The following is a 25,169-nucleotide window of genomic DNA, read 5'->3' as shown; positions in this document are numbered from 1 at the left end:
GGCGATTATCTGATGACGCGATGAGTGAGGAATAGTAGTTAGTCCTAGCCACCCTCATCGCCACTAGGTAGGATCTAACATGTATCCTTACCTGTGTTCGATCGGATTCGGTTCGGCTGGCCCTCCAACTGCTCTCTAGGCGTCTTTTCCGACGTTTCATCTCTCTCAGCTCCCCGGTGAACCAGGGAGCCAGTCGAGACCTACGTCGGGTCAGAGGCCGCAAAGGCACGACTCGGTCCAATGCTGCGGCGGCAGTTGTCTCCCAAGCCGCCGCCTGATTTTCCGCCGAGTCGTGGACCAGATCCTCCGGATATGGCCCAAGCTCCGTCAGGAACCTGTTTTATATCTAGCCCCCCCCCCGCGCTTTTGTTGCTCTGTTGTTTTTACAAAGAATCAATATTAGATTAATATTCTATCTGCCTCCATGGAGATATTCTTTTCTCTCTGTCCTTATGGGAGAATCATACTGACTTTGATTAAAATAAATACAAAGATGCTTCATGATGCCCCACCACCAGGAGCCATAGTGGTGCAGTGGTTAGAACAGAGGTCCTCAACCTTTTGGGCACCAGGGACCGGTTACTTGGAGAGAGGTTTTTCTGCGGACCGGAGGTAGCATGGTTTTGTGTGCTGCCTGCATTCTACAGATGGGGCTTTGTTTGTACGGCCCGGTTGCTGGCATGCCACACCCTGGTACCAGCCCATGGACCAGGGGTTGGGGACCTATGGGTTAGAATGCAGTACTGCAGGCAAACTCTGTCCACTGCTAGGAATTCAATCCTGATCAGCTCAAAGTTGACTCAGCCTTCCATCCTTCCAAGGTCAGTATAATGAGGACCCAGACTGTTTGGGGCAATATGCTGACATTTGTAGACTGCCCAGAGAGTGCTGTAAAGCACTATGGGGCTATATATACGTCTAAGTGCTATTGCTATTAAAATACATGCAGATTATCTAAAATATGAGCTGTGGTGGCACAGTGGTTAGAATGCAGAATTCCAGGGTAAATCACTGCTCACTGCCAGGATTCTGACCAGCTTAAGGTTGATTCAGCCTTCCATCCTGTTGTAATATTTACAAAGCTGGCCTTAAAGTTAGGCTATTACTACTGCCTTTGGTAGCAGTTTGTTTCTGTTGCCAGTTTATTGTTATAGGATTACATTCAGACACAGCCATATCAAGAGCAAACCAACTGAAATCAATGAATTACCCAAGACTTAATTTATTACCTATTTATTTCAATGAGTCTACTCTAAGTATTAAGTATTTGGAATGGGTGACATACCAAAACCTGATATATATATATATATATATTATTAAGTATTCTAAAAATAAAAGGTGATTCCTGGGTAAATCACATATATATATAAAGAAAGGACAAACACATATTTTCTAGACATTTTAGTTGCTAAAAGCTTTAGAGAAACAAAGAGAAACAAATATCATATTCTCCAACATTTGCCTAGAGTTAAAACTCTGTAATACTTTTTATATAATCATTTTGTTGGCTTGAGCTAGTGGTAATTAAATATTAGTGATTTCTTGGGGTTTATATTAAGTCTAGCTGTAAACCATAGGAACTCAGTTTAAAATTAGACTTTTATAAAGAAATAAATTAAATGCAAATAATGATGGTAATAGTATAAATTAAATGAAGGAAAAATTCCTGTGGTATTTATTAATTTCTACTTTTTAGCTTAATGAAAATCACAAGAATCGGAAACAATGAAGCCCAACTTAAAATACTTTTGAGAATTTGTCATTTTTATTAAACTATCAAAAAAGGTAATCTGAGAGCACTTACACATCTGTGACCAGCAGGAAAAAAAATGTAGAACTTTGGTGCTAGAATATACTATATTCCTCTTGTTATTTATAGCTCTATTCTGATAATAACCTGCTTCTATAAAGCAAACAAATAAGGGACACAAGATTATAGGGGTTAGCCTCACATTCAGGAATTTGGCCCCATTGTATCAGACTTTACTTCTTCCAGTTCAATACTGAATATGAAAAGCATTTTTTTACTTGCACAGCATAAACCTGGATGGATAGACAAGACTTCAGCTGATTGTGGGGATTGTACTCCTGCATAATCAGAAACCACAACTAGGCAGGATACACTCACAGGACTGAATGTTTGGCAATAAGATATTTGCACCTGTTTACTTATACAGTTCAGGCAATTCTATTGTTGCACATTTATTAAAACAGAGGTAATAACAACAGGAGAGTCAGGTGGTTAAGGCACCAGGCTCAGAAACTGGGAGACCATGAGTTCTAGTCCCACCCTAGGCACAAAGCCATCTGGGTGACCTCAGACCCGTTATTCTCTCTCTGTCTTAGGAAGGAGGCAACGGCAAACCACTTCCAAAATCTTGCCAAAAAAACTGTCCAGGCAGTTGGTAGGAGTCAAGAGGTGCAAGAAAAACAAAAAAAAATTGCAGGCTCCTTAGAATTGATAGTGCATATACTTTTTAATATTAGACTCTCATAAATTCCAGTAACAAACCTAAAACCCACACCAAACTGAAATTGCTTGGTTAAAACAAAAGCTAAGAAATATGATTCAGTCTTTCCATTCTTATAAATTTAAGGATATTGCAAATTGCTAACTTCAAATCTAATTTGTACTGTACTTTCTTTCTTTTTCCTATTAGTCACTTATAATTCTTTCGGGAAGGAAAAAAAAGTAACGTTTTTGGTTAAAAACTTTGCTATATTAATAGGACATAACTAAAAAAAACCAAAATAACATAGCCCCAAGCATTGAGGAAGAATCTCCCATATCAGCAGAATAACTGAAAGGGGAAAAGCCATGAGTAGATTATTATGAGGTCAAAATGAAGAACAATTCACAGTTGTGCCCTCAGCACCAACATAACTGTATATAAGGCCTGGAACGTGTTGTTTCATGAATCTCAGTAGAAGCAAGAAAATTGCTATCTCTATACTAATAGCCACCTTTTCCTCATCACTGTCAAAGGTTAATGGATTGCTTGTGAGTATAATGGTACCCAGTCAAAGCATATCATCTCCAGACAGGTGGCAAAATCAGCTAGATTGTCTACTGTCATGCACACTTAAAAACTCATAAAAGAGGCTGAGGTGAAGAGAAACCAGAAAATTGTCACTTTGAACAAAATACCATGTCCCCACCATGTACAGCAAAATATCAACAGATTTCTAATACTCACAACAACTGTAATAGATATTTAAGCTTTAGACTGAAGTGCCTCATATAAGAGTGCACGCCAACAATTTGAGATGACAAGAAAGAATACCCTGATCTGTAAAGTAAAGAAAGAGAAGGAATGCATTTGGCAAAGTATAACCTTTCAATAAGAATAATAAATTAATCTGAATGATGTATGGTGACAAACATCACAGTTGTAATTCACAATTTTAAACTGTAATGCAATGTCTCATTACTCTGGCCAAATGAATCAGTTATTTAAAAAAAATTAAAACAACTAATTTGTGCAACTACAACATTTCTAATGTTTTAGATTGCATTACATATTGAAACATTTGTTTGGGAGAACTGAAATTGTGTAGGCATATGATTATATTGATATAGGGAATAAACTCACAAGTAATTATGAAGAGACCTAGAATATGCATTTGAAAAGAAATATTTATAACATTGAATGAAGATCTACAGGTATATTTTGTAAAACTGCTGAAAATTAACAAAGTAGCTTTGGAGAAACACTGACTAATAAAAAGAAATGAATAATCAACCAGCAGAGCTACATTGTAACAGAATTATTTTTTTTATAAGACTGTAATATGATCTTTAGTGAGCATTTTTAACATTTCATTAAACAGAAGAAATATTATATTTTTAAAGATTTTCTGCAACCACAATATTATTATTGAATGAATATATTTTCTTTTAAATTCGTCTTTTTAAAAAGCATAGGTCAAAGGTGGTTTTCTCTCTAGATACAATTCAGAATTCAATGCATGTTCCATCTGTTCTGTTACCTCCAACTTTGAAGCATACATACTTTGACATACAAACGTCAGAAATGCTACTGATCTTAATATAACTAGTGTCCAATTAAGATTCCTGTAACATCGAATTAATAAGGTAATGTAACCATTTCAGACACAGTAAAACATTTTCTGATTCAATTTGTTTTTCTTACTTGACCCTCAGGGATCTTTAGAATTTTTTTTCACATTTTTCTGTGCTATTTTGAGTAAATCTTAGTGTTACAATCTGAAACTCTTTAATCTGAAACTCTTCAGGCATTTCTATATCAGACCCACAGGAAGGCTAAATACTTTTATTGAAATTGACTAAAATGGCAGAATCATGCCAATTTGACTGTGCTGTACTTTCTCCTACTTATATTTCCATGAATTAAAGAGATGTCTGCTTGAGGTGTTTCTCAAATGTCAATTCTTGATTCTGGACTTAAAAAAAAATATTTCAGCCCATTTTGCCTAGATAATGATTCTTGCAGATTTTCATCAAGGTCATCTTCTTTACTCTCTATACCTCAGTGGGAACATTTAAATTTACATGTCACATTGGGGAACTCAATATAAATGTATTTCTGAATTTAATCAGCTTTATTTACTGCACAAAAACCCTTTCTTTTGATCTAAACTAAAAATGTCTACGAAGCAGCTGGTCTTGGAGACCATCTCTGTAAGATGCTGGAGAATCACAAAAGGATCCTTAATTTCCCTGTTCTTAACCATATCTAGATGTGTCTATTCATAGTTCTGTGTTATTTGAAACATCTCTCAAGTATTGTTGGAAGGGGGGGAAATAACTTTTCCTCTCAAATCCCATAAGGCATATTATAAGAATATTTGAAAATGCTTTATCTGATGAACTTTATGCATATACATGAATTGATGAGGTCATATACATATTCAACAGGGCAGCTGATTGCTACTTTGGTAACAGCAATGATCATCTTACCTCTCCATTTTCTAGAGGATGGATTTTGGAATAATACGAAGTGCATATAACTTCATCATCTTTTGCATAAGAAGGAGGCCCAGTGCGAGGACTGATGTTGTAACGAGTCAGACATTCTGTGTCTGTGAGAGCATGATACTGCCAGGGTTCATAGTTGTTACCATCTAATGAACGCTCCAAAATCCAGTTTCCAGGCCGTGGTGCATTAGCTGCTTTTACAATGACATATGCAATCTGGAATGTCTGAAAGAATAAAAAGAAGCCATCAGAATTATCTATATTATTTTCCTTTAGTTGTTTCATTGGCCTCGCAGGCTGATGCCACACAATCAAAATCTGATTCTACTGTATGATTTGGCTTTAAATCATCTAAATTCTAAAAAGCATGTAGCCTGTTTAAATCAGAATCTCATACATGATGCTAAAAAAAATAATTAGATGGAAAATCCTGTTCTGCTAGGGAACTATTGCTCTGACCAAGTTCTAGGTAAACTACTGAACACAAAATGAAAAAGTTTTTGCTGACTCAATTCCATCCCCATGACTAAAGAGATTGTCTGAGTCCTGTCAGTATAAAGGTTTAGAAGATGAAAATGGCAATTAATTCCAATGCTATAACCATTAAATGCAATGGATTGTACTCTTTATGAAAGGGACACTATTGTAGTAACTGTTAAATAAACAGAATAAATAAATAATTAGAGAACCTACTGATAACACATAGGACTGTTGGCCATGTTGCTCATTCTTGTCTCATTAATATTAAGTGAAAAGTAAATTCATTGTTTTTTTTAATGTACTAAAAACTTGAGATTCTATAAATGTCTTCACCAATCTTTAAGACATTTGAATGAGGAAGAAAGAGGAACTTGTACTAGTGTTATACTATACTCTGAGCCATACAAAAAATCCTAATAAGTTTCAGTAAACTGCACAGGATTTATCACTTAGCTTCATCCTTGAAAAATAAAGATAATTCAGATGTTAACTTATACTCAACAAGCTTTCTGCACATCTTGAAATGTAGCAGAATATTTTTTTTCTATTCATTCATCCTGAGCATTCATCATTATCATCCTAGCATTTTCCCCGTAGGTGCAAGACCTGCAGATGATCTCTGTCTGAAGACTCCTATTTTCATATACTGCATGGGGATTAGAAACGTTTAATCAATATTTATTATGATTTGTGATTTCAGTTGGTTTTCCAATTAATCTATTATATACTGTAAGCATAAACTGTGTGAATATGTTAGCCTTCTTTATAAATCAAGCCTTATTATAAGACAGGAAAATGAGATAGTATTATTTTCAGTAAAATAATTAAGTTAAAAGGATTTCACACAGTTGTAAGCATATTTATGTAATATACTTTTGTAAGAGAGCCAGTTTGGTGTATTGCTGAAGGCATCACACTAGACCAGGGGTGTCAAACTGCCGGCCCACGGGCCAGTTGCATCATACGAAGACCACACCCACCCCAGCTCCAACAATGCAAAAAAATGACCCGATATGTCGCAACACGTCATGTGACGTGGCGAGTTTGACATCTGTGCACTAGACCCTGGGAGATGATGAGTTACAGTCCCACTCAAGCTGGGTGACCTTGGGCCAGTCATTCCATCTCAGCCCTGGGGAGGAAGCAATGGCATACTTTTAAAAAAACCTTTTCCATTAAAACTGCAGAGGCTTGTCCAGATAGTTGCCAGGATACAAGACTGCCCCAAAAGCACCCTCCCCCCCACATCCAAACCTATTGTCAGTATTATACATATAAATACTCAGTGGTTAAAACATCGTGGGTGTTTGGAAAGCAAAATCTCCTTCAAACTGAGTTTCACCTTGGATTTCATTTTTGTTTATTTTATTCATTTTTATTTCATCCACAATTTTTTCTTTGCAACAATATGAGTTTGCCATTGTCTTCTTTTGAAATATTATTTTAGTACCCAGCCTAGTCTACAGTTCCAAATGGTCTCCTATCTAAATTCTAATCAGGTTCATCAATAAATTTGAGACTAAGTTGACCAAATGCTCCATTTTAGCGAGATTCACTCCCAAATATTTCTGTCCAACTTGCATGTACAGTTCCCAAATCCATTCACAATATAAAGACAATCCTGATATATACTAAAATACCCCAGTTTAGAGTTCTTTTCCAATTTAAAATTAATCAACTGATATCTTTTTTTTAACACTAGAAATTACCTTAAATTGCACAATATAATGCAAATTCCCTTTATTTTCTACGAAGGAAGAATATGCCTATATTTTTCTGGTATCAATGTACTATTCTGAAGATGAAGAATTAATAGGATGACGTAATTTTCATTTGGTGAACTTTAACAAACACAAGACACAAGAAAGGTTTCTAAATGTTATGGAGTTAGGATAAGAAATAAAAAAGAATAACATTTTTTTCTCTCTCTCAGAAACCAGAAGAAAATGTTTCATTAGTATGGTAAAAGCTTTTTTTTTTCCAATGGAACATTGCCAATTAACACCAACTAACATTCTGGAATTTGCTAATTATCGAATGGAACAGATGAAATAATTAAAGGTGTTTAATTTTTTTTATGGTGCCTTGGCAGCATTTTCAAGTTGGCACTAAAATGAGAAAAGTAGAAAAATGGACATTTCACACTATTATGTTGCTACTGTGACTAAATACTTCTGGGATTTCCCAACAGAAAATTATGACAACTACATAAAAAGAAATTTGGTGGCAACTGCTCTTTGGATATTTGTTCCAGGCCAACAGCTTCATTTTCCACAAAGGTGAGAACTATAATGCTAAAACTGCACACAAAACTGCATTATGGAACATTTTCTTTACTGATCACCTTGAATTTGAATTGTGACTTGTAGACATCAAGCAACCAATGAACAATGTAGCCATCTTGTTTATAAAATATTATCTTTTTCATCCATTTGCATACAGCATGCTGGAAAGAATATTTGGCAGTCATTGTAACAACCGTGGACTTAGCATATGAAAATAAATCAACCCTCCCAAGCTTAACCTGATGACTTTGAACCACAACCCTCCTTGTCCTTGATCATTGATCCCATTGATAGAAATTTATATAAGGTAGTAGCAACAACAACTTTGTAGGATGTCCATGTAAGGTTCAGATTAGGAAGAAATTATATAAGTGAAAATGAAATAGACTAAAATAGATTAAAATCCTACATTGTTAAAAGTTTCCTATTTCTTATTTCCAACAATAATCTTTTAATGCTCCTATTATGTTCACAAATAGGGCACAAACAGCTGTTCCCTACCAACTGCTAGCATAAAGGTTCTTATTACTTAGGTTGACATCAACTGATAGATTTTCATGAATTTGCTTCTCTTTAAAAATATTTGGAAAGCAAGGAGATGGTAAAGGAACAGCAATTTTGAAATGCATGGTAATTTTCTAAACCTGAAAGCATCCCAATATTTCTACATTCATTCATAAACCATTTTTTTCCAGATAAGTTGTAACACATTGGTTTGAGTTAATAAACAGGGAGAAAGAAACAACTGAAGTATCTTTATTTCCTGTATTAATTGCTCTAACCCAGTGTTTCTCATCCTTGGCAACTTTAAGATGTGTGGACTTCAACTCCAAGAATTCCCCAGCCAGCACTATTTAGTATGGAATAAGCAGATTGTTTTGGGGGGGAGGGGACACCAGAATTATTTTGTCTACTGTAAGTCATAACAGAGAATAGAGAGCTTATTATTTAAATTGGATATTGGAGGAACTAAAAATTCCAGGCAAAAAGAAAAAAGAACTCACTTTGCTTATGATTAGGATTTGGACCTACAAAATGCAACAAAATTTTATAATCTTTGAAATATTAAAGTAGCTCTTTGAAGAATGGGGCCATACATTACTAATCATATCAACAATATCAGGCTGTTAATGAAGGAATGACAGGTGTGAAAACAATTATTGCTTGATGCAGAAATAGTGGATTAAAAAGTGTGGCTTAAAGCTATAGAACAGTGGTGGTGTACCTATGACACGCGTGCCAAAGGCGGCACTCAGAGCGCTTTCTATTGGCACGTGCGCCACCGCCAGCAGCAGGTCCATCAGGCCGCACCGCCACCCGGAGCAGGAGCCCCACCCAGCATAAAGGAGGCGAAGCAGCTGACTAGCAAGCTTGAGTAGAGATGGTAGAGCAGAGGTCACCAACCATTGTTGATTGGCGGACTGGAAGAAAAGGGAGGGGGAAGCATTTTACATGCATGCGTGCGTGCACGGGGCCGCAAGCATGCACATGCTGCAAATGGGGCGGCGATAGTGCCTGCATGATACTAGCCCTGCCCCATACTTGCGTGGTGCAGCGCCTTGTATCTGCATGCCGCAGTGTGGCGGTGGCCATTTTTGCACCTTGCAGCACGGTGGCCCATTTTTGCACCCCCGGTTTTTGCGTGCCAGAGGCGGCACTCAGAGGCGCCTCCCTGCTCTCCCCTGAAGGCACCATAATGCTGATGTGCCCCTGGCACTTTGCAATAAATAAGTGGATTTTGGGTTGCAGTTTGGGTACTCGGTCTCTAAAAGGTTCGCCATCACTGCTATAGAAGATATTCAAAGTGGAAATACAAGTAGCAGACCAAGAAATGACATGGATAAGCACTCATTATTGGATATACAAAAGGAGCTCAGTGAAGTTTTCAAAATTAAAAGGTGAACATAAGTGATAAACCAAGAGTTATGGCTAATGTGTTTGTATTGGATTTACAAAAGAGGCTTATTAAAATCTCAAAGAAGCCCATATTATGAGACAAACAACTGCAAAAAGATCAAATCTTATGACAATATCTGAATGAACTAAAGATTAAGACTTTCAGAAGTGAAAGGAAAGAATATAAAGTTGGCTTGTTTGATCAAGATTAAAATAAGACTTTTTTTAAAAAAAAAACCTCTTTATGAACTTCTTCTTGGGTTGAAAAGTTGATGTCTTATGTATTTGTTTATAGATAAGGGATAAGTTATGGGAAGAAGAAATGTCTGTTTGTAACCTTATAGGGGGTGATGAGCCATCAAACCTGTTTATGCTTGTTGAGATGAAGATTGCATATTTGCATATTTCTATTCTTTTTCTTTATTTCAATTTTTTCTTCCTTTTTTCTTTTTTGGACTTTTTACTCTTTTTATTTTCCTTTCTGAGTTTAGTTTGTATAAGTTTTATTATTGTAATACACACGCACGCACACACATTATGCAATGGCAAAATCAGACTTTGTCTTTCTCTCTGTCTTAGACAAATGGATGCCATTCATGGAAATGACACGATGCAGCTTAAATACATCTAAAACATATTTTACCATCTCACAAAATGATCCTGCTTGATATGTATTGGCCTGTTTCAGAGTGCTTTATAATGTAAGATTTCCTCAGGAAATGACTATATTTTACTACAGTATTTTTCTGATTTATTATCATGAGAAGCCATTTTCAAGTTCTTGGAGAAGAAGAGCTTGGAATAAATAGCACATCTGTTTTAAAGACATCCATTTGTATTTACGTTCCTCAGGCGATGCATTTTATGGATCACAGAGGACTGAGATGAGCAAAAGAAAAAAAATTGTAAAGTGTTAAAACCAAACATTCTAACTGTTGAGTTTTAAGCCGAGCTTTGAATTAAGAGGCAGGACCTGCTCCGTCAACTAAGTATCAAGTTAGCATTAATTTAGCACTGCTTTGAAGAAGCAGTATATTGGTTCTGACTTGTTACCATGTTCTGATGAAAAAGGGGTATGACTGAAATCACCCAGACAGGCAATCAGGAACCATGGCTGACCTCAGAAGAGAATCTAATGCCATCTCTTTTTTTTCAGTTGTTGCAACTCTGTTCACTGTGATTATTAATTTAGAGCCTCCTTCTTGAAACTCCTTTTTTAAATGTTTAAGCAAGCAATAATATTTGGCAATGGGCTGAAAAGTTTAGTTTGGGATCCTAGAACAGCTTTCTCCTGAGTAGTGCCTGCAGGTGTGTGGGAATGAAAGCTAACAGTCAGCATAGCCAAAATCATTGAAGTGTTGTCTCCAGTCATACAGCAGTTGTTGATCAATATAAGATTATTACAAAAATGCTGAAATTTGCACAGCCTAGAAGCTCTCTTCCTTAACCCTGATAATGCTGGATCTTGGCTCACATGATCTCCATTTTTTCCTTGTTAGGTGAAGTTGTTGAGATGTGTAGCAAATCAGTTACAGTGCTTCATAATAAAAGCAGGTCTGAATTCCTTTCAGTCAGGGCTTAGGCCTGGATACAGAACAGATACGGTGTGCTCTGGTAGGTGACCCTTTCTGGTCCTTTCAAATGTTCCAGCAGTCTCCACTATGGTATTCTTCTAGATTGCCTGCAAGGATTGGAGATTGTGAAACTGATACCGTTCTGCCTTCAGTGGTAATAGGGGAAGAGAGGTCAGCTCAGTGTCTTGGGGGATTAACTATCTGTCGTCCACTTTTTAACATCTACATGAAACCAATGAGAGACGTTATTTAGCAGTCGTGAGTACAATTTATCAAATATATGAAACCAAACTTTACATTGCACCCATAAGCTGTAATAAAAATGCCACTGATGCCTTCTGGAGGTTCTCAGGGTCTGGATACAAAGAAATGGACAGAGATTGGACACAAATAAGATGGGCTATTTGTCCATCAGGATCTGAGAGCCGTGATGGTGCAGTGGTTAGAATGCAGTACTGCAGGCTAACTCACTGCTCACTCCACCCTTCTGAGGTACGTAAAATGAAGACTCAGATTGTTGGGGGCAATATGCTATTCTGTAAACCACTTAGAGAGGGCTGTAAAACACTGTGAAACACTTATGTAAAACATGGTTACATATGTCTAAGTGCTATTGCTATCTTCTCTGAATTCCAGTTTCACTGCCCCCAGATTTATGATATGGAGGCTCTTCTAAACTCACAGCTTTTGCTGGGGCAATAGATGAACTCTGCTTGATGAAACACCTTTTGGCAAACCTGATTTTTTTTAAAAAAAACTAGCCATAGTAATTCATGTCTTCATTACAACCTGGTTGAACTACTGCAATTCATACAACATGGGACTGCTTTGAAAGATCACCTGGAAGCTATCCTTGGTCCAGAATGCCACCCATTATTGGAAGCATTTTATGCCTGTACTTTGGGCCCTGCTTCCAATAGACTTCCACGTGCAATTTATAATGCTCATTTTGACCTATGATGGTATCTAGCTATCCCAAGACCAACCCAATATCAGCCCTACCATAAGGACCTATTGGGTGAAATGTCTAAAAACTGGATAAAGATAGAAGGTCCTACTTTTTAGCGATGGCACCTACACTTTGGAAAAGCTTTCCAGCAGAAGTCAAATTAGACTAATTCTATCAGGAAAATAATTAAACAGCAATGTTTCATAGATTGATTACTATTTAGAATTATCTAGTGAAGTATGTACATAGTTTAAATATGATGGATTTGGATTTTTTTCTTTGTGTTGTTTTGGTCCATCATGTGTTTGTGGGATTGTAAATTGATCTTAAATATTTTTATTTAGATTTAGCTGGACACTTTAATTATTTTCTACAAATCATATAAGCCACTAAGAAGCTTACATGATTGCATCAGGATATAAATGTAACGAATAGATAAAATATAAATAAATTTTCTTGCTTACTCTTTGGCAGTTTCCTGTGGCAATCCTAATGCAACTTTTCAAAGGTAGCTGAATGTATAGTCAAAGGTAGCTGAATGTATAGTTAATTTCAGATGTGGGGCAGCCATTCTGTGAATTTCATTTCCTTCAATCTGACATTTTTTGGGGAAAACAAATTAACATTTCTGCCATGTTTAGTGCTGATTTTTGTGAAGTTCGTATCAAAAAAGGAAATTTCACATTCATTGTCATAATTCACTCTCATTGTTTTGGTCATGGTTAATTTGACTAGGGCCATATAGCCTCATTTAATAAAATTGGGTTTATTGTGTTCTTTAACACAGCTGCCATTGAAAATGGGTACCACAATTAGGCAATTGGTTTCTTGGTCTCAGATTGGTCCATATTAATTGCTGTCCTGTTTGTATCTTCATTTCTGAATTCCACTCTGCATGTAGAGTTTTTCTTTAAAGCCCTAAATGAATCTTCCCTAAATGTTCATATAAAGAGTCTATTTAGCCTCTGAAGGCCTGAATTTCAACTGTTTGAGATGAGTAAAAGGACTGCTCAATTGTCACCAAAGGCTTGAATTCCAATCCAACCTTATTGAGCCTGCGCACAAATGCTTTCTCATGCCTGGTGAACATTAGCAATTTAGGATCCAATATTTGCTTTTCTTCACATTTATAGAGGAAGCTGTTTCACTGCCATCTTTATGAGCCATAGTGGCACAGTGGTATGCAGTATGGCAGGCCAATTCCATTGACAACCAGCAGTCCGATTCTCACTGGGTCAAGGTTGACTCAGCCTTCCATCCTTCCGAGGTCACTAAAATGAGGACTCAGATTGTTAGGGACAATATGCTGACTCTGTAAATTGCTTAGAGAGGGCTGCAAAGCATTGTGAAGTGGTATATAAGACTAAGTGCTATTGCTATTACTATTGCTATTGCTATTCATAACTGGCATAAATGCCTCAGCAACTCATTTTCAAAAAACACCAAATCCTTCCTTACAGGATGAGATTTTTGGCATTTCAGAACATGGAATAACAAGAGGAAAAGTTTAGAATTTATCTTCAACAAATCAAAATAATAAAATTTAGAGTGAAGGTATATTGAGACTTATAGGACTAAATATTGCCCAACTTAAAATCTGGAAACTTGACTGAATCAGTGGAGGTGGGAGGAATCAAGGCTATCCAAACTTGATTTTTAATTAAGGCTGCATTGCTAAGTACATTTAGATGCAAGTTTATTCCAGTGAAATCTATGATGAGCTAGTGTTAAATAAGACATTCAGTATTTGACTGAAGAATTCATTTAACACATATGCGGAAAGTTCATGAGCAAAAATACTAAGTACTGTGTTATAAAGCCATCTGGTTTTATCTATTAAAAGATCAATTTCTTCCTTTAACATTTAGAAAAGTGCAACAGAGTTTCATTTCAGTTGTAACAATTATATTGCTGGTTCCAAATCCAGACAGCACTGGATGAAATTACAAGGGCTACAGGGCTAAATACTGTATGTTGCTAGAAATCTGTTTAGTTGCCAACTCCATGTCTTAGAATTGTTCTATTTGAGAACTAATCTTCTACTTAAACTTAAATTTTGCCTGTATAGATGCAGTCTGGGCATAACAATCAACAATATTTCTGGGCTGAGTATCAGTCATCAAACTCATCAGTTTCAATGCTTTCATTAACCACACTGTTCATGATGGACTATGTTGTACATACCAATAAAATGCAGTATGATTATATGATGTGCAATTCAGTTTTCTGCTCATTTTATGCTATTAGTTAAATCATTCATGAAAAATGCAACTAAAATTCTGAATTAAACTCCTATGAGAGCAGGCTTTGTTTTATTCATATGAAGATACAAATGAAACACAATAAGCATTTAATACTACAGTACACAAAGCTCAAATTGAATCATGTATTGGTTAAAAAAAAACCCTTATTTCCACTTCAGCCTTTGAGAAAAATTCCAAAAGCTGTTTTTAATGGGGGGAAAATGCAAAGTTATTTACATTCCACAGAACCGTGGACCAAACTATGAATCACTTAGATTGAAAGACAGTAGCTGGTAAGAACAGAATAGTCTTTGATGATCAGCTACAACATTAGAAACATAAGATTAATAGATATCCACAAACAATGGGTACCACACAGCCAACCAATCCACCTACAGCAACTAAGCCAGCACTCCACCCACACCCACCAGTATTTATAGAGAGACGGCAGCTCCGATCACACTTTGCTCGCACAGGCACGAAGTCAAAGACCCCAGCCTGAAGATGATGAGTGGGACCTCGTCGAAACGTCGCCAAGATACTCTCAATCTTACATGGAAAAAGACTCGAATACGCCAAGACCTGCATACTTGTACCCGTGAAAATCTACGAAAACAAATATATATATTCCAATTCTAGCAAAAGGGGACACATATGAGACTTTGTTTTTTTAAAACAAACTCTAGTTTGGACCTAGAAAGAAGCAGGTAACATCAAACATATTCTGAAAATTCAAGTGCTGTCAAATCTTCTGTGCATTCATAAATATACGCATCCTGTACATATTTTACATAAAAATAACTAGGCTATTATTGAGGAATAGAATGAGATATTAAGAATATAGTAGCTGTTGAAAGAGGGCATTTATGAATAGAGCTGTAACAGAATAATTAGGTTGAACACATTGAAAGCATATTAGTTCAAAGCTACAAGACAAATGTAATTATTCTTTTCCTCATCATATTAATTGATTATTCCCACATTTGTACCCCCCCCAAAAAAAATAACCCTTATAAAAATCAAACGTACAAGGGAAGCTACATCAAATTAAATAACTAAAGTAATAATATGAAATAACTAAAGTTATGAAAGTGTTATTTTACCAGGCAAAATCACAAGGCAACTCCTAATGTTAACAAAAATGGACTTTAAATTAAACTTGTGTGCCAAAAATACTTATAGACAGCAACAGCTGGTAAATTATTTTTTTGTAAGCTACAGGCCGTCACCTCTGACGAACACAACTAAACAGAACGGGGATCTTCTCTCTATTGGCAGGACTTGAAGGTGATTGTAATGGCATTAAGTTAATTTGCAAGCACAGTGTGATATCTAACTGTTCAAAAGCTAGCCAATAGCTTTCATTGGGAGATGTTACATCATGGGCCAATCTGGGTAATGCAACCCGTTGGTACTGTGGCCAACAAAATGTATGCTATCACGTTTTGTTGTGACCATTCCAAAATCTGAGCCAAATCTCAGAGCTAATTAATATATTGACTTGGTTTAAATAATATTAGAAAAATATGCATTTATAAATCATGGAAGCTATTTAAGATTTTTTTATTTCTTAAAAACCTAGTCAAGAACTTGTATAGCTGAAAAAAGTTGGGGTTGCACAGGTACAGTATATATCATATATATCTTATTTGTATATATGTTATATATGTAATAGTTAGTAAACACTATTGTCTGCCCTACAATTTGGACAGCATGGGTAGTAAATCCAGATTATAAATTAATAGAACATGTCTGAAAAAGCATTCACCGGAGGCAGGTTGTTCCACTGGTTAATTGTTCTCACTGTCAGGAAGTTTCTCCTTAGTTCTAGGTTGCTTCTCTCCTTGATTAGTTTCCACCCATTGCTTCTTGTCCTGCCTTCAGGCGCTTTGGAAAATAGCTTGACTCCCTCTTCTTTATCGCAGCCCCTGAGATATTGGAACACTGCTATCATGTCCCCTCTTGTCCTTCTCTTCATTAAACTAGACATACCCAATTCCAGCAGCAGTTCCTTATATGCTTTAGCCTCCAGTCCCCTAATCATCTTTGTTGCTCTTCTCTGTACTCTTTCTAGAGTCTCAACATCTTTTTTACATCGCGGTGACCAAATCTGGATGCAGTATTCCAAGTGTGACCTTACCAAGGCATTGTAAAGTGGTATTAACACTTCATGTGATGTTGATTCTATCCCTCTGTTAATGCAGCCTAGCACTGTGTTGGCCTTTTTGGCAGCTGCAGCACACTGCTGGCTCATATTTAGGTGATTGTCCACTAGGACTCTGAGGTCCCTCTCACAGTTACTACTATTGAGCAAGGTGCCACTTATGCTGTACTTGTGCATTTGGTTTTTCTTGCCTAAATGTAGAACAGTGGTTCTCAACCTTTTTAATGCCGTGACCCCCAACCGGCCGTAAGTTGAGGACTAAACCGGCCGTAAGTTGAGGACTAAACCAGTCGTAAGTCAAGGACTTTCCCTGCCTGGGAGCGCCGCACATGTGTGGTTCCGCCCCCTGCGCCGGCCGAGGCGTAGCTGGCAAGCGGCAGAGATGGAGCAGGCCGACCACCAGCTGGCCCAGCTCAAGGGAGGTAAGGCACCCACCGGAAAAGGGGAAAAAATGGTGGACAGCCTTGCTTGGCGACCCCCGTGAAATGGTCGATCGACCCCAAATGGGGTCGCGACCCATAGGTTGAGAACCGCTGATGTAGAACCTTGCTTTTTTCACCATTGAATTTCATTTTGTTAGATAGTGCCCAGTGTTCAAGTCTGTCCAGATCCTTCTGTATCTTAAGCCTGTCTTCTGGAGTGTTGGCTATTCCTGCCAGCTTGGTGTCGTCTGCAAATTTGATGAGTTCCCCATCTATCCCCTCGTCCAAATTGTTGATGAAGCTTCCCAGAATGTACTATATTAAACAGTATGGTCTTCATGGTATGATACAAGTTTGTATTTCCACTAGTAATTGCCTCAATCTGTATAAGACATACTGTGAAACACACTGTCATAACTTACAGTACTCACTTACAAATGGCTCATAAGACATAGGAAACTGTATCATATTACAAAAGGTTATTCTCTACATGAATATTATTCATATTGGGCTGAAATGAATCATTAATTGACATAGAACTAGCCAATGAAACAGGAAATTTTATTGTGTAATGCTCCCACCTGCTCTTCTAACTCAAAATAAATTCATTAGTTACAGTAGGAGCTGATTGTGCAATGTAACTTGCAGAGCAATTTCATACAGAGAAATACAATTGGACGTCTCTACACATCTCTGTAAAATAAGTAATATGCATAGGAATTATATATAGCTTTTAACATATTGAAACTTATTTTTTTCATACCTGTCTTTCATGGATCTGATAGGAATGAGTTTTGGCTCTTTGTTTATTGTGATGACTTCATTATTTAGTTCAACCAAAGTTTATTCAACAAAATTAGTCTTTTCTTTGCACATTTATAAATCTTATAATGTGTTAATTAATCAGGTGTACAGCAGTTATTTCTAAATAACTGAATTCAACAGAACCGGATGCCAGACTGATATATACAGACTATAGCATTAGGCATTTTGGGAGCAGAATTTGTAAAAGAAATCACATTACTGTGTCCTTTATAACCTTCAGCCAAGGAACCTGTAACTTAATGGTCTACTTTAGATTGCAAAGCAGCCTGTATGAGAGTTTCTTCCTTTAATTAATTCTTAATTCCTAGGCCTTCAGCAGAATGTAAACTGAGCCAAAGCTATCTTTCTGAAATTTTAACACAGATATTTTGTAATAGCTGTTCTATCATAAACATCTCAAGAAGATATTTTTATAGTTACTCTATATTTGTAAACATATTTATAATAAATCTACTTTCAGACTTGTGAGATTGATGTCAGCCCTTCGAGATTATCCAACAAGAAGCACCAGCGAGTACTAACCCTACCTTTATTGTAAGTTTGAGGTAACAGAATCCTGCAAATCTGTAACTACATCTCTTTCTCCTTGCCTTTAAACCCAACATACTAAGGAGAGTACTTTCTGAGACGTTTACCATGCCTCCATTCCTTCTTCAGGATAATCTGACCACTGTCTAGTCTGTGGGTGATCCTCTTCCTCCTGTCTCTCTCTAAAAAAAAACCCATCACAATACTGGCTGCCTTGATGCATAGTAAAATCCCTTCTTGGATGACTGGACTAGAGTGCAGATTTCTCAGCTAATATGGTTGAACAACTTCCATTTCCAGGCACGGGAAATGTGGTTGTCCCGCCCTTATGGCCTTATGGGTCCAAATGGGTTGCTTTGAAAATTAATTAAAAGTGGCAGCTGCTCCCAAAGGCAACAGTTCTCTTGTTGGCAGTTGTGAGACAGTTTCAGGCTCTGCAATGGTCACCAACGGGCTCCTAGGTATAACTCAAAGTGTCATTTTTGACCTCTAAAGCTCTACATGGCTTGGCATCTGAGTATCAACTTCATATACTTGTAGATCTCTCCTGTCTTGTATGGTCTCAGGTTGGAATACTGAGGATTCCCTCTCCGTGTAAGAACCAGAGGAAAGCAGCATGCCCTTATTTCTCAGCACTGGCACCTAACCTACAGAAGAACCTTCCACCAGACATCCAGAGAGTTTCTCTAAGGACCCACCTCAGCTAACCACCCAAGAAAGCAGAACTCTTGAAACAGGCATTGTCTCAAAAGGAAACTTTTATTAGGGGTTAGTGACAGTAGGGAAGTCAAGGCGAGATCTGGGGAAAATCCCGCTTAAATGGTATAGTTAAACTAGCAATATTCCTCCTTCCCCCAGAGTCATAATGTCCATTTGAAATCCAGCCAATACCCAGGTGGCATGATGTGCGGGTAACTGACACAGTTGGCGCGCATCTCAAGGTCTTCTCCAGTTTCATTTCTCTGTAACAGTCTCCCTGATAAGGGAGACACATTCCTTTCTCAAGTGGATAGAGGCGGGAGAGGAAATGTAGAAAGCAAAAGTTATCCCAAGGGAAAGAAATTATTCCCCCTCCCCCCAGTAGACTGGCAGGCCCCAAAACAAGAGCACAAGAGTCAAGCTATTCTCCAAAGTGCCTGAAGGCAGGACAAGAAGCAATGGGTGGAAACTAAACAAAGAGAGAAGCAACCTAGAACTAAGGAGAAACTTCCTGACAGTTAGAACAATTAACCAGTGGAACAACCTGCCTCCAGAAGCGGTGAATGCGCCAACACTGGAAGTTTTTAAGAAGAAACTGGACAGCCATTTGTCCGAAATGGTATAGGGTTTCCTGCCTGAGCAGGGAGTTTGACTAGATGACCTCCAAGGTCCCTTCCAACTTTATTATTATTATTATTATTATTATTATTATTATTATTATTATTATTATTATTATTATTATTATTATTATTATTATTATTATTATTATTATTATTATTATTATTATTATATGCAAGGAAAGATAATAAGGATATGGGGACCTGACAGTTTCATTGTTCCAGAGTTTTAGAAGAAACTTAAAAGCTGAGTTGTTTAGAGGATCATTTGATAGCAATCTGTCATTAATGTGCCAATTACTACTTTATCTTTGACTACAGTCATTTATGAAAGGGATTGAAATTTTAAGAATTATTTCTGATTTATTTATGCACTACTTTTATAAATATTTGAGGTTTTTATTGTATGTGACCATATATTGATTTGGAATCTGGCTGTAAAAACAAAGTAATTAACTAAAATTCAGAGCACATGAAACAATATAGGGTGATGGATGTGCAGAAGGATTGTGTAAAACTTTGGGTCCGACTAGGAAGAGATGCCTCAGAATGTGTGGGAATGCCAATATAACATCTGTTTTCAGCTTATTAAAACAGCTGTGGACTTTAGTGTAAGGATCCACCTGGGATCAAAAGTCCAGACCAAATAAAATTGATCATCTCTCTGAAACTGATAAACTTTCATCATCTGCCTACAATAAAGACAGAGGAGATCTTATTCTCAGTTCTTTCATACAAATTAATATTTGATGAAGTAGAGGCAGTTGGATTCAAGTGTCTGTCCTATTGGGTCCAAGAGTCAGGCTGGCTAACAATGAGAGACAACAGGGCTTGAAATATTTCAGTAGAGGTTAATCAATGATAGCTGAGAAGTTAGTGAACTACAACTATCAGAATCCCTATGGCCTTTGGTGAGAGATTTTAGAAATAGTAGCCAACAATATTTGGAATAGCACAGATTGTCTACTCCTATATCAATCCTTGATGGCTTGGCAGAGTAGTCCAGGTCTCCAACTCTCTTAAAAAACGTTTGTCCCAACTGACTGCAGAAAAATGATTGTCCTAATGCTCCCTGGTTTCCCAGGTATTTGGCAAAGTTAAAAAAAGTAACTATTAAAAAAGCATAAAAGAAAGATAAGTATCTCTATCCAACTCTGAGGCTAGCAATAATATTGTTCTTCATAAAGGAGTTTAACCAAGATATTAAAGATTTAAAGTCTCTGAAATAAATAGCTGGTAAAAAAATATTTTTAATACCTTGTATTCAAAGATTTTGCTACATATCATTATTTATTCTGCAAACAACCAGGTTTAAAAGTATGTCATAACTGTTACAGCTTTATACGGGTAGTTCTTGCTTAACAACCACAATTGGGACTAGCAACTCTATTGCTAAGCAATAGTCATTATGTAAGACACCATATGATGTCTTACCATATGATACACTTACAACTTTCTTTCACTGTGGTCATTAAGCAAATCTCCCATGATCATCATGTGGCCATGACTTGCAATTTTACTGCTGGCTTCTACATCATCTCTCATTATATTGTAGGAAACCAACTGTGAAGTACACAAATTGTGATGCTCTGACTGCGCGACACTCAATGGTTATAAATGCCCACTGATTACAAAGTCCAAATCTGCAGAGATGCTGCAACAGTTGTAAATCTGAAGAATGGTCATAAAAGTTATTTTTTCAGTTCCATCGTAACTTCAAATGGTCACTAAACAGGACATTTGATAAAACAAAGACTACCTGTAATTTAAAAATCAAAATATATTTCAAACCTGTCACAAATTCATCTATTTCTTTAATCTTTTATTTTAATACTTTGAAACTTTCCAACAGCTGGCTTAAATTGTAGTGTACTGCTGAATAGCATTGCAAAATTGGATATATCCTAGAATATATCAGATTATCTTATGTCAATGAAGATTAAACCAAAGTCCTACATGTTTACTTAGAAATATTATAAACTACAGTTGTAAGCATGATACTTAAAATAAACCAGCTTCCAGATTTCAAGGATAAAGGCAGCAGTATAAAATATTCGACACTAATAAAATCACATCACCAAGAGGTAAGCCTTAGCATGGTTTCTGTTATTGAACAAATGTTGATTGATCTAGAAGCATGCAGGTTTCATACAGACTGTTTATCTTGTCATATTGTATAACCGCAGCCTATTTTAATATTATTGGCTTCAGTGGTTTAATTCCAGGTACTTAACTCTATAGGTCTACTGAATCATTGAAGCAGGAACCTGTACAGAAGGCAATATACACATACTGTATGTGTGTACATACTTACAAAGATACTTTGATTATAAAATCCTAGAATTATGGACTAGGCAGGGACATCTAGTTCAACTTTGTAATGCACAGGAAAACCAATTAAAGTGTCCTTGAGAGATGGTTATCCATTCTCTTTTTAAAAACTTCCATGAACGAGAATCCAGGTAGACTGTTCTATAGTTGTGTAAATCTTGTTGTCAGGTAGAGTAGTTTTCAAACTATGGCTCCATTACATGAAGATATGGGAATAGTAGCTATAAGCTTCAATCTAACTACTTAAACAGATCTTCATCTATGACTAGCCTCTAAATAAGGAACCTTATTTACAGCATTTAGGAACCTAATAATGTAGTAAGACACGCATTCTCCATTTTATCTTTTTTGCAGTGAGAGAACTAGTCTAAACTGGCTAGCTCTATTGCAGTCAAATTCAGAATCATAACAAAGGAAATATCCTTAAATGCTTTTTTAATTGGCTCCCTACTGAATCACAGATAGAATTTTGCTCACCAATGATGTACACTACAATGCATTTCTGTTGAAAGGATGGCTTTTACAGAGAACAAAATTACTATAAATGTGTAACATACCTCTCTTCTCTTGTCTCCATGGAATAATTCAAACCCAAACATACTTTGTAAGTCTACTATCTCTAAGTAACATATCTTAAAACAATTCTGTATGTATCATGAAACCCAAGCTTGTAAAACATAACTAAGATAGCTTGACTTGAACGTCTGTGTATTTGTTTAATACCTTTTCCAAAGCTCTTCCAGTTGAGCACCTTGATGATATCATGAGGTAGAAGCTGACTGTATTTTTTTTTACAGAGAACTCTTATAAAAATTAATTCTATGAGATAGGAAAAAGCATCCCAACCCAAATCCATCATTCATTATTATATTAAAGTACATATTTTCTTCTTTATCCAGCTAATGTGTAAATACATTATCTTTCTATTATGTCATGCTATTTATTATTGGACAGGCAACAAGGAGGTTTACTTCAGCTCCTCAAAGGTCTAGATTTATTTAATGAAGTAAACTGTAATTATTTTTCTTTTTTTAAAGTAACATAAGAGTTTGCTAAAAGCTTTCCATGCACATTCATATTTATCAAGAGCAGCTGCTAATGTATTCTTGCAATTTTCATCTTATGACTTGTAGGAAAAGAAAATGCACAATCTGTTCTATAAAAGGATGAAGCATTTTAATAAGGAACTACCAGTAAATGACTTATAACTGTTAACAGCTAAATCTTGTACTTTTCAATGAAGAAATAAACAAAGTCTTGATCTTATCCTTTCAACCCCATTCATAAAACTTTAATGCTTTCTTGTTTTATTCAGTATTACATTCAATATTATGTATAGAACAATAGATATGGAAGCTGGAACTACCTGGTGTAGCAGGTGGGAAAGTAGAATGTCTTTATTCTCCCTTATAACTTTGAATAAGGTGAATAATATCATCAGAATTTGCAGCTCAATTCTAATGTCCAGAATCTCAGTAAAGGCTTTCTCTCCCATTCTCTCCTCCACCCCCTTCATTCAAGGTGATTTAACTGAATCAACTTGTACAATAAAAGCTTTGAATCAAGTTTCTNCTGTGCATGCAAGCAAATGCTCATGTGGGTGGATCTTTCGTATACATATTCAATAACAGAAATAATTCCCCTAGGATCTTAGTCTATTCTTGTGAATAGGCCACTATTATGAATATTTATGTGGGAGTTAGTCAGCTGCAGTAATATAGGAACAATCATAGTCATTTACATTCCATTAGACTATTAGTCTAACTAGTTCAATATATTTGGTGCTGGCTGGGTCTTCAGTTTCTGACAAGATTATACCTCTTCATACCATATTTGGAAATGTCTGGATTAAAAATATGAGTTCTATATATGAAGCATGCATCACTTAGTAGCTACCAGTCACACTGACTTTCACACTGAAAATCATGTTAAATAGTTGCTTCTTACCAGAGTCTGATAGCTATTTAAATGAAAAATAAATAATCAAAAAATAACACTGTTGTTATAATATGGCAAAATCAGGCGACTGTGAAAGCTCACATTTTGTAATGTTTGTGCTAATTAATCAGGACTTGATGATACCCCAGGATAAAATGAATACTCAGAGTCCTATGGAGAAGTACAGGAGCAATTTTACCACCAAACTATACTATCCAATCTGTCAGGTGTGAACAACTTGGCTCAGATGTGAAAAATTAAATTATTTGATGTATTTCTCAAGCCTATGTACAGGAAACTTCTCAGACTAACAATTTGGGTGAGACTAGATGAGGTTCAAAGGCATTCAGGGAGGCTCAGACTTCATCCTCTTGTGCCCATAAAGGGATTCTAAACTAAGTCCCCATTTGACTCCCCCCCTTGGCTCAGCCAGTTTCTCTCCTATAAATCTTAAGAATAAAGATTACCTGCCGTAAGTCAAGTGTGATGGTCACGTAGTGATATTCCAATCCATTTTGAATGCTAGGACTTTGCCACCATGTATTCTTGCCATCGATTGCATTTGATATCGGATGTCTCACTATTGAACCAAGAATAAAATAATAATAATTAGGGCAAAATGAATCTCATCTTCTTTACCCCTTATTCTGTTTTCATATGAGTGCAAGTAGAACATGCTATATAATGTCTTAGATAAAATTATTTTTCTAAGTTTCTTACGACGGTGCTGACTTTAAAAAGGTGCATACATTGCTTTGTGATGAAATTCAATTCAACATTTTTTTTTAGAAAGATAAGATTATATGGTGACAAACTTACCTTTGCCTATCTGTAATGGGAAGAAGGAATAACCTTGAGGAACAGAAGGAAGAACTTCAACCAACACAATGATCAGATTAAAAAAAGAAGTATAATTTGAGAAAGCTCCTCATACATGATCCTCTCTAGTTCTCACAAAGGTAAAGTAGGGAGGGAGGGAAAGAGGAAATACATTCTGATTTGCAAGATTCTGTTACTATAACTTTATACTAAAAGTAGTATATTTGTGTGTCTTTGGTTTCCAAGCTTTGTCTACCTTGGAAGACTGACACTACCTCATTTGCTTCTGCTCAGAATAAGCCACTGAATTCTGATGTAATGAAACAGCCATTAATTTCAATGGAAGCTGAAACAGATTTATCAGGCACCTTCTAATGGCATCATTAGTACTCAGAAGTGATCCCTAATAAACTGCATCTAAGGAAACTAATTGCTTCAT

General features: G+C 36.4%; 1 protein-coding gene across 1 annotated transcript in view; it reads right to left on the bottom strand.

Moving 5' to 3' along the window:
• LOC107287708 (laminin subunit alpha-2) overlaps nucleotides 1-25,169 on the bottom strand; it is a 203,281-nt gene that overhangs the window by 146,172 nt on the left and 31,940 nt on the right. The window contains exons 3-4 of the mRNA XM_029284188.1: nucleotides 24,379-24,491; nucleotides 4,943-5,185 (exon numbers count right to left, since the gene is read on the bottom strand). Of these exons, the coding sequence (XP_029140021.1) occupies nucleotides 4,943-5,185; nucleotides 24,379-24,491 (356 nt within the window). The remainder of the gene's footprint in view (nucleotides 1-4,942; nucleotides 5,186-24,378; nucleotides 24,492-25,169) is intronic.

The sequence above is a fragment of the Protobothrops mucrosquamatus genome, unplaced genomic scaffold, assembly GCF_001527695.2.
Source record: "Protobothrops mucrosquamatus isolate PMUCROS unplaced genomic scaffold, P.Mucros_1.0 scaffold416, whole genome shotgun sequence".
Taxonomy (NCBI): Eukaryota; Metazoa; Chordata; class Lepidosauria; order Squamata; family Viperidae; genus Protobothrops; species Protobothrops mucrosquamatus.
The sequence above is the reverse complement of the archived record's forward strand: the minus strand, read 5'-3'. Positions and strand labels throughout refer to the sequence as shown.